Below are 12,311 nucleotides of genomic sequence, written 5' to 3'. Positions count from 1 at the left end.
TATAAAGCAGGCAGACTGCAGTCTGATGTATGGAAGGACGTCCTGCCTGTGACAGTGGCTCTAAATGAGCTGCCTCCAAAGGGAGTGTTACTCTGTGCCAAGCGTCCAGCCTGCATCAATGCACTTACCTTTCACCATAACCTGATGAAGAGGGAGCTCTTATCCCCATTTTGCAGAGGAGAGAAACTGAGGCTCCACAGATTTCATTTCATTCAGCTCGTTAGCAGTGATGCTGGGACTTGAAACCAAGTTTGACTCACTCGGAGTTGGCGTCCACCACCAGAGTCCCCAGAGCTTCAAGCTGCAGGCTGCACATCTGGGGCCAGTGGAGGCTCAAGGTGGAGATTTCAGGATTTCAAACACAGACGGGTGGCAAAGCAAAGAACTCCAGGACAATTGCTGTGTGCCAGCCACAGAGCACCCTGCTGCACCCCACCACAGGCTGCTGGCATGGGGGTACCGGAGACAAAGCTGCTCAGGGCATTCAGGAGCTAGCAGGACACGAGTAAAGCTGACATGTGTAACACTAGGGAGGGGTGGGGACCAAGGCAATTCATGTTTAAAAAATATTCAAATACCATGCTGGCAAAACCAAAACCCCTCCTCCAGGCTGTGCACAGGTCACTGTTAGTGGCTGCTGGTTTAGACTGCCAGCCCCATGAGGGCAGGGAGGGTGTGTCACGCCGAGCACTGCCCCCACCAGCCCAGCACAGGGCCACATGTCCCATAAACATATCCTGTTTATGGGACATGTGGCCCCAACAGCTGTCCGTCTCACTACCCCTCTTCCTGCCCAATGCCACCCCACAGGGCTGGGCCATGCCACAGGCGGCAGGACCCCAGTTCACCTGGCTCTCCTCACCCACTGGATTCCTGTCTCCTCCCTTCTCTCCCAAATCCCAGTACCACAGGCCTGACTTAGAACGTTCTTGGAAAAGAAAGTCTGAGTACCAGACAGGTATTAGGACAGCACCGCGGTTAGGAACAAGGGCCCCAGGAGTCGACAGACCTGGATTTGAATCAAGCCCCACCATCTAGCCATGCAGCCTTATAAAAGTTACCTTGCCTCTCTCTGCCTTGGTTTCCACGTCTGCAAAGTAGGAATAATAATGGTGCCTAATTTGCTTTTTGTGAGTTATACGAGTTATAATTCTGTTAATATTAAATCGCATGTAATACATGTGAAATGCCCAGAACACCACTTTACACGTAATAGGCATTTCATCAGTGCTATCTGTTGTTCTTTGCTGTTGTTGCTGTCAGGGACACGGTCTCGCTCTGTCACCCAGGCTGGAGTACAATGGCACAATCATAGCTCACTGCAGCCTCACACTCCTGGGCTCAAGCCATCCTCCCGCCTCAGCCTCCCAATTAACTGGGACTACTGGCAAGCACCAAGACACATGGCTAATATACTTTTGTCTTTCTTTTTCTTTTTTTTTTTTCTCTCTCTCTTTTTTTTTAAGCGATGAGGTCCCACCACTGTTGCCCAGGGGTCCCAAACTCCTGGGCTCAAGCAATAATCCTGCCTCAGACTCCCAAAATGCTGAGTACAGGTGTGAACCGCCGTGCCTGCCCCGCTGCTCTTTACTGCACGAACATTTGCCATTTATCAAACACCTCTATGTGTTAAGCTCTGTGCTGAGAATTAGTCTTTACAATAATTATTCGGAAAGTACATACTGAATATAACCCAGGGCAGCCCTTCCTCAAGGCACATGGGTACCTCCCATGGAGCTCACACCCTTTAGGAGAGACTCAAGAGCTAGGATGGGGCAGAGCAGTGGGGAGGAAGGGGAGGTAATGTTGAGCCACTGCCCGTGGTTACAGAGGCAGCAGGCCTATGGCTCCCCACGCTTCCCTCCTGCCTTCTACCTGATCCCAGAGGGCCCTGCCCGGCACATAGTAGATGCTCAGCAAATGTCTGTTGAAGGGCTGGATCCTCACAAAACACTACTGATCCTAGAGGCTCAGTGAGGCTGACTGACTTGCCCAAGATCCTAAGAGGTGGTGGAGAAATCGCCTTTCCCAGAAAAGAACAAGCACTTCGGAGCCGCAGCTACATCCCCGCAGACCCTAAACCTTTAAGCACCTAGACCCCTTGCCCCGCCCCGCAGCCACCACGTGGATTTAAAACCCACGCTGCCACGGGGCTCCTGCCCCTCTCCCACCATTGGCAGAGGCCGCCAGCACTTATATCCAATAGAACTGGCTCCTCTCGGAATCCAAACTTGGGATTGGCCCTTCCCCTGTGTCATTTCGGGCTGCCCATAACGTCAGCCTGTCTGGCACCCCCGCCTCTTCGGTGTCTTGACTGCAGTTAAAGGAGCCGCAGGAGGCAGGACGTGAAAGTTGCTTCAGAGGTACTGTTAAGTAATCTTTCAAAATTTTTCTAAATGACTCTTCATTGTAAAACATATGGCACAAGATATGAGAAATATATTGCATTTAATCCATTACACAAAGCTGATCACTGTTACTATTTTGGCATTCATATATCATTTCTATCCTTTTTCTAATAATATTTTTGTACAAAGTTGAGATCAGTTCTGCAGCCAGTTTTTACATTCAGTTTATATGGGACTTTATGTCATCAGATGATTTTTGCAAGCACTAGTTTGAACAGTTTCATTATCGCTGACTTTTATTTCCCCATCCCCTACTTGTTTTTCTTAATTTCATTACACTTTTGTTTTTACAAATGAAGATCAACATCCTCCTTAAAACTCCGTTCACTTCTCTGATTATTTCCTTAAGATATGCGGCAGAAATGGACCTACTGGGTGCAGATGCACATGCTTTGAGGAACTAGTCCACATTGCAAGATTGTTTTGCATGTCATTTCTTCAGCAAATACTTATTCAGTGTGACCACATGCCAGTCACTGCTAGGGGCTGTGGACACGAGAATAAGACATGTAGCCCGTGCCACCTTCAAAGATGCAATGCCAGTTTCATTGCCTTTGAAGCCAGCTCTTGGACACCTATTCTCATTGGTGTCAAACTGATGACAGATTCACCCAGAGTGAGTGCTCCCTGTGCAGAAGGGACAGAACCGCGTCTCCATCCCTCGCATGGAGATGCAGGTGAAGGGCACAGAGTGTTTTCCTGGTGCCACCCCCTTGCGGAGAGTGCTGGGCACCATCTCGCCCTGTTCCCCTGGATTCCCACAGTGCCCGCGTGGCATTCTGGACACCTTGCAGACATCTCAGCATTCGTTCCTAGACAAGACACTGGGGACGCCGAGGGCGCAGTCTAGCTGGGGCAAGACACTGAACAAAGCCACTCACAGATTCATACACAAAATAAGTTCTCCAAAGGGAAGAAAAGGGTCCGTTTGCATTTTGACCAGGACGAGGAGCCCCTGGAGTGCACAGCACGCAGTCTCCCCTCCTACACGTGGGGGGGTACGTTCCAAGACTTCCGGCGGACGCCTGAAACGTCAGACAGCACCAAAACCTATACACTATTTTTTCCTACACATGGATACCTGCAATAAGGTTTGATTTATAAATTAGGCATAGCAACAGATTAACAACAACAGCTAACAATAAAATAGAACAATTAGAACAATATACTGTAATAAAAATTATGTGGATGTGGTCTCTCCCTCTCGCTCTCCCTCTCAAAATATCTTACTGTACTATACCCACTATTTTTGGACCTCGGCTGACCATGGGTAACTGAAACCTTGGAAAGGGAAGCCCTGCATGATGGGGGAACTACTGTAATTAACTTTGTCAAGAGCTTGCTCCAAGCCAGGCCCAGTGCTGAGTGCCCTGCGTGAGTTCCCCATAGAATTCTTCCAGTGACCCTGTGAATGGATACCTGTCAGATGTTCACTTTTTTTTTTTTTTTTGAGATGGAATCTCGCTCTGTCACCAGGCTGGAGTGCAGTGGCTCAATCTCGGCTCACTGCAACCTCCGCCTCCTGGGTTCAAGTAATTCTCCTGCCTCAGCCTCCCAAGTAGCTGGGACTACAGGCGTGTGCCACCATGCCTAGCTAATTTTTGTATTTTCAGTAGAGACGGGGTTTCACCATGTTGGCCAGGATGGTCTTGATCTCTTGACCTCATGATCCGCCCACCTCCCGAAGTGCTGGGATTACGGGTGTAGCTACCGCACCCAGCCAGATCTCCACTTAAAAGATGAGGAAACTGAGGCCGGGAATAGTTGGTTACTTTCTCCAGCAAGGTCACACAGAAGTAGTGACATATACTTGCCTGAGCTCACAGTTTTCAGCATGCAGAATTCAGTGTTTGGGGCAATGGGTCGATGAATGAGTAAGCCCATCAGAGGGGAGACCGTGGAGGTGGAGCTGGCCTGCGCTCATCACTGTGGTGCCCCACAGCTTGTTGCAACGCCTGGCATGAGGTATGGAATAGTCTCTGCCAGGTGAGGTGCCTGGCATTGGCACTGCACAGAGCCAGGCAGACATAGTCACATCCTAGTCCTCTGTGATCAGCGTGGCCTTTGCTGTCACACCCAGCCCCCTCCACCTGCTTCCCCTCAAACCCAGCAGCAGAGCACCAAAGGCCAGCCTTGCCTAAATCTCTTTTGTGTCATTGAGAAGCACAGTTTTATATTATTAAATACCCCTAACCACAGTACAATGTGTCATTCATGACAAGACAGACACAAAACCCTTTTGGTTGGGTATTTCTGGTCCACGAAATCAGCTTGAATGACTAATAGTTCTTTCTGAAAGTGTTTCAGACATGAGTTAAACATCTGGAATCTTCCATTGCCCTCTCAAGCTCAACCTGTGGTAGAAAGGTCTGTGTATTAAGCTATTTAACATAACCAAAGAGCCTGTGGGGCCTGGATCACCGTCAGGCACTGGACGGATCCTCGCTCAACTCTGCCTTTCACTGGCACCAGTATTACTGGAGTAAATACTCACGCATTTACTCCACCTTCTCCAATTCATGGCCATCTCTGGGCTTTAGTTTACCCATCTGTCAGAAGACAAAATTGGCTCTAATATTTCCTCTGTCCCCTCCTTCTGCCCACTTCTTATCTCCCTGCCTGGCCCCCAAAGCCCTATCTTCTCCGGGAGAATTCAGTTCCCTGCTGGAAATGAACAATTGGACGGAGAAGAAAATGGGATGGCACCCTGGGGTGGAGGTGGGGGTGTCATCGGTGGCCAATTTAGCCAAGCTTCTTTGGCTTGCTGTTGGAGAACTCAACCATCTGACATTTGCCCAGCAGCTAAGTTCCTGTATCAGCACCTAAACACACACAACGCAACTAAGAAAACGTGCACGCACACACATATGCACGCACAACACACCCCCCCATGAATACACTCACATGCGTACCCCACACATTAATACAATGCAACATGCACCCTCAAACCCTCAACACAGATGGCACACACCCCCCACATACTTACACCCCTTATCGTGAATATGCACACGTATGTCCCACAAATACATGCAATGTATCTCCCACATGTATGTTCCACATATACACCCCGAAGCTCCCGGTGTAGACCATACATACGCAACACGTCTTTCTGGCTGAGACTTCTGGTTCCAGTCGATACCACATGAGCACTCCTTGGTCTTCTCAGTGGGTGCTAGCCCAGGTGACTGGCTTCTGGATACTTGGTTGGAAGAGGATACTCGGTTGGAGGTGGAGAGGGTGAGCGAGCGGGAAGAATTGTTAGCTAGTCATGAAGGCAGCCAAAAATGGGATTTGGATGTTTTTGTGGGTAGGTGCCACTCACACGTTTCCTCCACAGAGGTTTTCCAAACACCCATTGCAGGCCAGACCCCAACTGAGGCACCAGATGCCAAACTGGCTTGCCCCCTGGAGCTACCAGTCAAGTGGAGGGGACAGTGAACTCACAGATGCCATGTCCGGGGGCCACTGGACCCTGTGCTGAGGGTTCCCCACACTGCCTCTCCCTCATGGCGAAAGCCTATGCCTCCCCGTGCAGTGGTGGTGGGGACGCAGGTTCAGTGAGCTGAAGCAGCCCGCCAAGGTCTCCCGTGCTGGACACAGAGCAGGGGCTGGCGGGGCCTCTCTCACCAGTCCAGCCACTCCAGCCTCACTCCTCTGCAGAGTCAGCTGCCTCTCATCATTGGAGATGAGGTTTTATGAACGAACACTACCAGCGGGGTGGCAAATGGTGGTTCCCAGGGAGCTTTTATGGAGCCACAGGGGACAGAGCTACTTGAGTCTAACGGCATGGCCAGGGAGGACCCAGTCAGAGGTAGTGAGGTTGGAGAGGGTGCAGAAGGCGCCATTTGCTGAGGTCAGCCCATGGGTTTTGGGTTCCGAGTACCTGATTCACATCCCAGCTCCACCTCATCCTTGGGTATCTGAGCCTCAGTGTCCCCATATATCAAGTGGGAATGTTTGCTTGGACCTCAGAGGGCTGTTGTGGGGATCCAGTGAGCTCATTCCTGGCGCACCGTAGGGTCCCCATGCATATCTGCTGAATGACTAGATGGAAGAATGTGAAGCGGTTAGAACAGGGCTTGGCATGGCACACGGGCAGTGCCAATAAACATCAGCTCCTACTAGTGTTTAAAGTAAAACAAGACAAAAACAACAACAAAAAAAAACACTGAAGTCCAAAGACACTAACCTGTGAAACACACACAGTTAACCCCAACCTGAGGAATGCAATGACCCTGCTGGACGGCATTTCCAAAGGTGCTGAGCTGGGAGGAGAGGTTGTTAAGCTGCTTAAGGCTTCCTGAGACCAAGCAGCTCCGTCCAAGCAGGCCAGGGTGTGGCAAGCAGACAGCAGCACAGCTGGCCCTGAGCAGGACTCTGCTATGTCCCCACAGCCGGTTCCCCAAGCAGGACCTTTGCTGGCTCAGCCAGGCACTCTCCACAGTGGCCAGCCACCCTTGGCCAGCGGACACAGTCAGGACACTGCCAGCCACCCTCAGCTGTGGCCGAAACCCACAGTGACTTCTACGGGGTCCCAACTGGCTGTCAGTGTGGGCCTGGCATCTGCGCAGGACTGGGTACAGATTTGCAGGCCCCTGAGTTCAGAAATGTTGACTATTAGGAATTTCAAGATGTCAACGGTAGTAAACCCAAAAATAAAATCAACCCCCAACCCTTAGAGTGTGGGGCCCTGGCAAGTGTAGGGGGTCACACACCCACAAAGCTGGCTCTGCACCCCAGCCTGGCGCAGCACATATGGCGCCGCTGGAGCAAAGCCCCACCTGCTGAAACAGGACCTTTTCTCTGGAGATACCCCCTACCACAGATTCAACCCACTGGCAGGGCAGATGGTAGCACATGCTGTCTGGAGTCCCTGAAAGGCACCTGTTTCACAATCCACTTGCTTCACATGCCCATTTCACAACCTGTGACCACAGCCAGGCTGGGAAATGTGTCCCAAACGCCAGACCTGCTGGGACCACGAGTCTCTTAGTTCCTGCGGCCCCCACTGGCCTGGCACCCCCCTCCACTGTCCCCTACATGCCCAGCCCACATCTCCCCAGACAGGAGGCCCAACCCCTTGGGCTCAAGTCACTTCCAAATCCCCATCTTCCTTTATATTGTTCCCAGGTCTGTCCCTCTCTGAAATTATCACCTGGACTCATCTTTTTACATATGTGACATCAGCCTCACTTGTGAGCCACAGTATGGCTGGGGCTGCACCTGTGGGTGCTTGGTAACTCCAGGTAAAATGAGATGCCACCTCCTCAGGGAGGGCTTCCTTGATCTCACCCAACTCCTGCCTTTGGCCTGTCTTCACCATATCTGAAATGTGCTCCTGACCTCATTAAGCTATGAGTTTGCATGTGCATCTCTAGTCCCTTTGTCCCCCACAATGTCACTTGAGGTCAGGGAGCTTGTTATCTTCCCAGCCCTGCACCCAATACCCAGCACAGAGCTTCACACTGAATAGTAGGAGCAGGACATTTGTTGAATGAGTGAACAAAATCGTGTTTTGTCTCTGACTTGTGGCCTTCCTCCCAGGGACTCAGGCCTGCCCAATCATGGTGACCCCTCCTCACTCCCACTCCCGGCTGTGAGCCCTAACTCCTCAGCCATGAACACCATGGCTGTGCCCATTTTCCCCTGGGTAGAATCAGGGAGTTGTGACCTCCTCTGCCTGTGCCTGACAGTGGGCTCTGCCCCTCATGCCCAAATTCCCAGCATCACAATCCCTGGTACATCTAGGTTATCCGATTTCACAAAGGAAAATACAGGATATCCAGTTAAATTTGAACTTTAGATAAATAATATATAAATTTTTAGTATAAGTATGTCCCAAATATTGCATGAGATATACTTATACTAAACATTATTCATAGTTTATCTGAAATTCAAATTTACCTGGGTGTCCCGTGTTTAATCTGGCAGTCCTGGACACACACGAGGCCTCCTGTGAGTGCTGGCAGTCCAGCCCATGCTCCTTCCAAAGCCATTCTCCTTTCCTGCTGCCCCGCCAGAGGTGCTGTCTGTGCTGGAATCATCATTCCCCTCACCTGTAAAATGTAAAATAAAATGATGGTGGTTCCTCCCTCCCAGGGTTGCCGAGAGGATTAAATAACGTAACAACTGAGATGTATCCAGCCCTCTTCTCCCCCACGTGCAAGGCATCGATCCCTTCATTCTTTACAATCACACCATGTGAAGGTGCCATGAAGCCACCTCATTTGCAGAAGAGGAAACAGATTGGAGAGGTGAAAGCACTCAGCTGAGGTTGCACAGCTCTGTCCCACTCATCTTTCGGTGACCCTCCGTTTTGGACCCTCAGGTCTGAACACTGCAGACAGTGTTCTCTCTCCAGACAGAATCCACTTTGGAACTAGCGCCAGAGACCACTAAGTCAATCCCCGGTGACCCCATCAGCACTCAGTAAATGGTAGCCATTGCTGTTGTCGCAGACAGATCAATGGGAGGTCAAGTGCTGTGGGTAGGTTTGCTTTTTTTAATCCACTGAATTAACTGGTTATTTTTGCCTGCTGGCAGTGCAGCCTCCATTGTGTAAATGCCGTCTAACTTCCAAGACAATCAACGTGTGATTTCTCCCAGCCAGACTTGCCAGGTCTCCGGAGACTTCCCAGAGGGCAGGGGCTGTGTCTGGCATGGCTGAATCCCATGCTCCAGCCCAGGGTTGCAGCTCAGCCAGAGTTTGTTGACTGAATGATAAAGAAATGGCTGAAAGGAGGGGTGGTAATGATGACTTCCTTCACCCTAGGAAATGAATGGGATCCACGGTCATCTCCAGGCCCAGCCAGCATTTGCCATGCCCCCCAGGGGATGCCAGGACCCCTCAGCTTTTCTCTTAAGTTGCAGAGGCCAAAAACAAGATCTTCCCTGATGAAAGACATGCTGGTGACGTTGCCCCTTCCTCAAGCCAGGGGCTGAGGGTGCCCAGTTCACAGCAGAGTGCCATCTGGGGTAGACCCTGGGTATTGCCCCACTCCTGGGCCAGTGCCTGGGTCCTGACCTAGTGTTGGCTATGGCTCCAAGAGAGCTTCTCCTCCCAAAAGATGATGGTCAGTGCCTCTGAACCTCTGAGGCTGGGCACTCTTGGACTCCTCCAAAGAGCCTGGACCAGCCTGAGCCACATCCCTGGGCTTGAAGTCTCCAGAACAAGTCTCCCAGTCTTTCTGGGAGAGCTCTGGAGACTGTGGCGGTGCAAGGAGAGTCGGAACCACTTCCCGCACGGGCTTTCTCTGACTTCTTCAGGATGAATTCGCTCTGGTCTAGGTGAATTCTCCTGAGAGGCCTCCTTCACTTCCCAAATTCCAGCTTTTCCTTCTCTATCCAATCCATTACAAACACAGTAACAATAATTTTTAAAAGCCTTTTTTTTGTTTGTTTGTTTTGCTCGGAACATACACCACAAACTCCCTGCTAATTACGAAAACTCCAGGCATTACAGGAATATGTGGATATTTAAAGAACCAGAACTATGGGGGAGAGGGAGAGGCAGCTACCTTAGGGTCCGGATGGGAACACAGGCTCCACCACTGTGTGACCTTCAGCAAGAGACTTCCCTGGCCAGCTTCCCGCTCTGTAAAATGGGGATAGTAATCTTCGGCCACACCGAGTGGGTGTCAGGTTGAGTGAATATCTGGAAAGTTCTTGGCACAGGTAGGTGCTCCTTACGTGCTTGTTAAATAAGTGAAGTTTTGAGAAAGTGTCTAAGAGGCGACACACCAAATTCTTAAGAGGCTGGAGGTGGGCCAGGGAGGGGAGGTCTCTTATGTAATATTTTAATATCTTTTTAAACCAGAAGAATGTGTTCTTGTAGCACTCCTGTAATTAAAACTTAATGAAATAAAAGTACAACCCTCCCGCCCAGACCCCTTTAGGACTCTGGAGCCGCGCGCCCCAACCGGTGGCCCCTCGGGGCGGCAGACAATGGGTGTGGATTCGCCCCAGGTCCCGCCGGCTGGAGCAGTGACAATACAACAGTCCCCGACAGCTATTTACATGACAAGGGCTTCCGGGCGTGTCTAAGCGAGTTCCAGTCTTTCCTGGTCGCCCTCCTTCGGTTCGGGAGAAAGCGCTTGGGGGGTTCAGTGGTCCAGGATCCCCGAGCTGCCTTCAGAACTGAAGGCAGACAGGCGGCTGTGAAATCAGGCAATGGGTGATCGATCCTGGGGGCTTCCTCCCGCTTTCTCCAATTTCCCTTCCCGGAGCCCCCAGGGACCTTGTGCTCCTCAGAAGATAGGCTAGCCCCAGAAGCCTGGGTCAGGGACCCAGAGACGGGATCGAGGGGAGGGCGCACCAAACACGCGCACCAGACACTCGCCCCGTGCGGCTGGCACCGAGTCCGGCTTCCGGGTCCCCGGCGTGCGCCGGGCAGGCGTTGCAAGCTGACCCCCGTTGGGGAGAAGGCACAGCGCCCCTCCTCCGCTGCGCCGGTGCCGGGTCTACGTGGGCCGCCCGTCTCTGGCCCTTTAAGAGCCCGCCCCGTTCCCCGTCACCCCGCCCCGCGGCTCGGGGAGGGGGTGCGGGGGAACCTCGGCGGGGATTGGCGCAGCGCGCGCCCCCTCCCCGGCCCCCGCGCGGTGGGAACCGGCAGCCCCGTCTAGCGCTGACGTCAGACCGTCTGCCTGCCTCCGACCGCGGTCTCGGAGCGAAACCCGATCTCCTTGGACTTGAATGAGGAGGAGGCGGCGGCGGCGGCGGCGGCGGAGGCGCTCTGCTGGGGAAAGCTAGCGGCGAAGGCTCAGCCCCGGCGGCCGCGCGCGCCCCGCTGCCAGCCCATTCTCCGGACGCCACCCGCGGGCACTGCCGACGCCCCCAGGGTTGCCGAGGGGCGGCCGGGGGGGCCGCCGAGGAGCGCGGTCCCGCGCACTGAGCCCCGTGGCGCCCCGGGAACTTGGCGGCGACCCGAGCCCGGCGAGCCGGGGCGCGCCTCCCCCGCCGCGCGCCTCCTGCATGCGGGGCCCCAGCTCCGGGCGCCGGCCGGAGCCCCCCCCGGCCGCCTCCGCGCCCCCCGCGCCCCGCGCCGCGCCGCCGCGCCGTCCATGCACCGCTTGATGGGGGTCAACAGCACCGCCGCCGCCGCCGCCGGGCAGCCCAATGTCTCCTGCACGTGCAACTGCAAACGCTCTTTGTTCCAGAGCATGGAGATCAGTGAGTGACCCCACGCCCCCCTCCCCGGAGACTCTGTGGGGCTCGGACCCTGTGTCCGGGCGCAGCTGCGGGCGGGGGTCCAGGCCGAGCGCGCCCCTTCGGACCGAACGCCCTGCGCCCCGGCAGCGCCCGCCGCGCCCCGGGCGCACCCTCCTGGCTCGCGGCAGCTGGCGGCCGGCCCGGCTTTGTCCCGCGGCGCTGCGAGCCTGGCACGGCCCCCGCTGTCCGCGCCCCGCCCGCCCGGACTCGGACCCGGGCCCCAGCGGCGGCGCTCGGCGCGGGAGGGCCGGGGCGGGCGGATCCGTCAAGTTTCCATTTTATTTCCCTAAGGGGCAGTCGCGATGAAGCAATTAGGCCGGCTCTTTATCAACTTTGGGCGGGGGTGGAGGGGCGTGTGAGACACTGTCTGGTCTGCGAGGTGTCTGGGGCTCCGGGCGTGTGTCGGAAGTGTTCGCGGCGCTGTGTCTCAGGCTCTGAGTGGATGTCCGTGCAACTGTGGAGTGTGCGTGGCTGCGTGACTCTGTCTGGATCTTCGGCGTCTCTCGGGGTGTTTGGGGGTCTGAGTCGAGGTCTTGCCCGAGAGTGCGTGTCTCCGAGTCTTCCTGCCTCTCTGTGTCTTTCCCGAGTCTGGGCCGGGGTGCCTTTTTTGAGCGTGTGCGTCTTCCCGGGGGTCTGGAGTGGTTGGGCCGGATCTGAGGACTGTGTGTGTCCAGGTGCCTGAATCCAGGGCTTGGC

General features: G+C 54.0%; 1 protein-coding gene and 1 long non-coding RNA gene across 2 annotated transcripts in view; one reads left to right on the top strand and one right to left on the bottom strand.

The window, feature by feature from the left end:
- Positions 1–2,354: 2,354 nt before the first annotated feature.
- On the bottom strand, positions 2,355–10,871 carry LOC118153643 (uncharacterized). Its single transcript, XR_013535261.1, has 2 exons — positions 5,505–10,871; positions 2,355–3,489 (listed from the first exon to the last, which is right to left on the bottom strand). It is a non-coding gene; the product is annotated as an uncharacterized LOC118153643 (long non-coding RNA).
- A 165-nt stretch (positions 10,872–11,036) lies between these two features.
- PMEPA1 (prostate transmembrane protein, androgen induced 1) overlaps positions 11,037–12,311 on the top strand; it is a 64,744-nt gene continuing 63,469 nt past the window's right edge. The window contains exon 1 of the mRNA XM_035299002.3: positions 11,037–11,576. Coding sequence (XP_035154893.1) covers positions 11,468–11,576 — 109 coding nt within the window. The 5' untranslated portion in view covers positions 11,037–11,467. The remainder of the gene's footprint in view (positions 11,577–12,311) is intronic.

The sequence above is a fragment of the Callithrix jacchus genome, chromosome 5 (assembly GCF_049354715.1).
Source record: "Callithrix jacchus isolate 240 chromosome 5, calJac240_pri, whole genome shotgun sequence".
NCBI lineage: Eukaryota > Metazoa > Chordata > Mammalia > Primates > Cebidae > Callithrix > Callithrix jacchus.
Note: the sequence above shows the minus strand (reverse complement) of the source record. Positions and strands in the feature narration are given on the sequence as shown.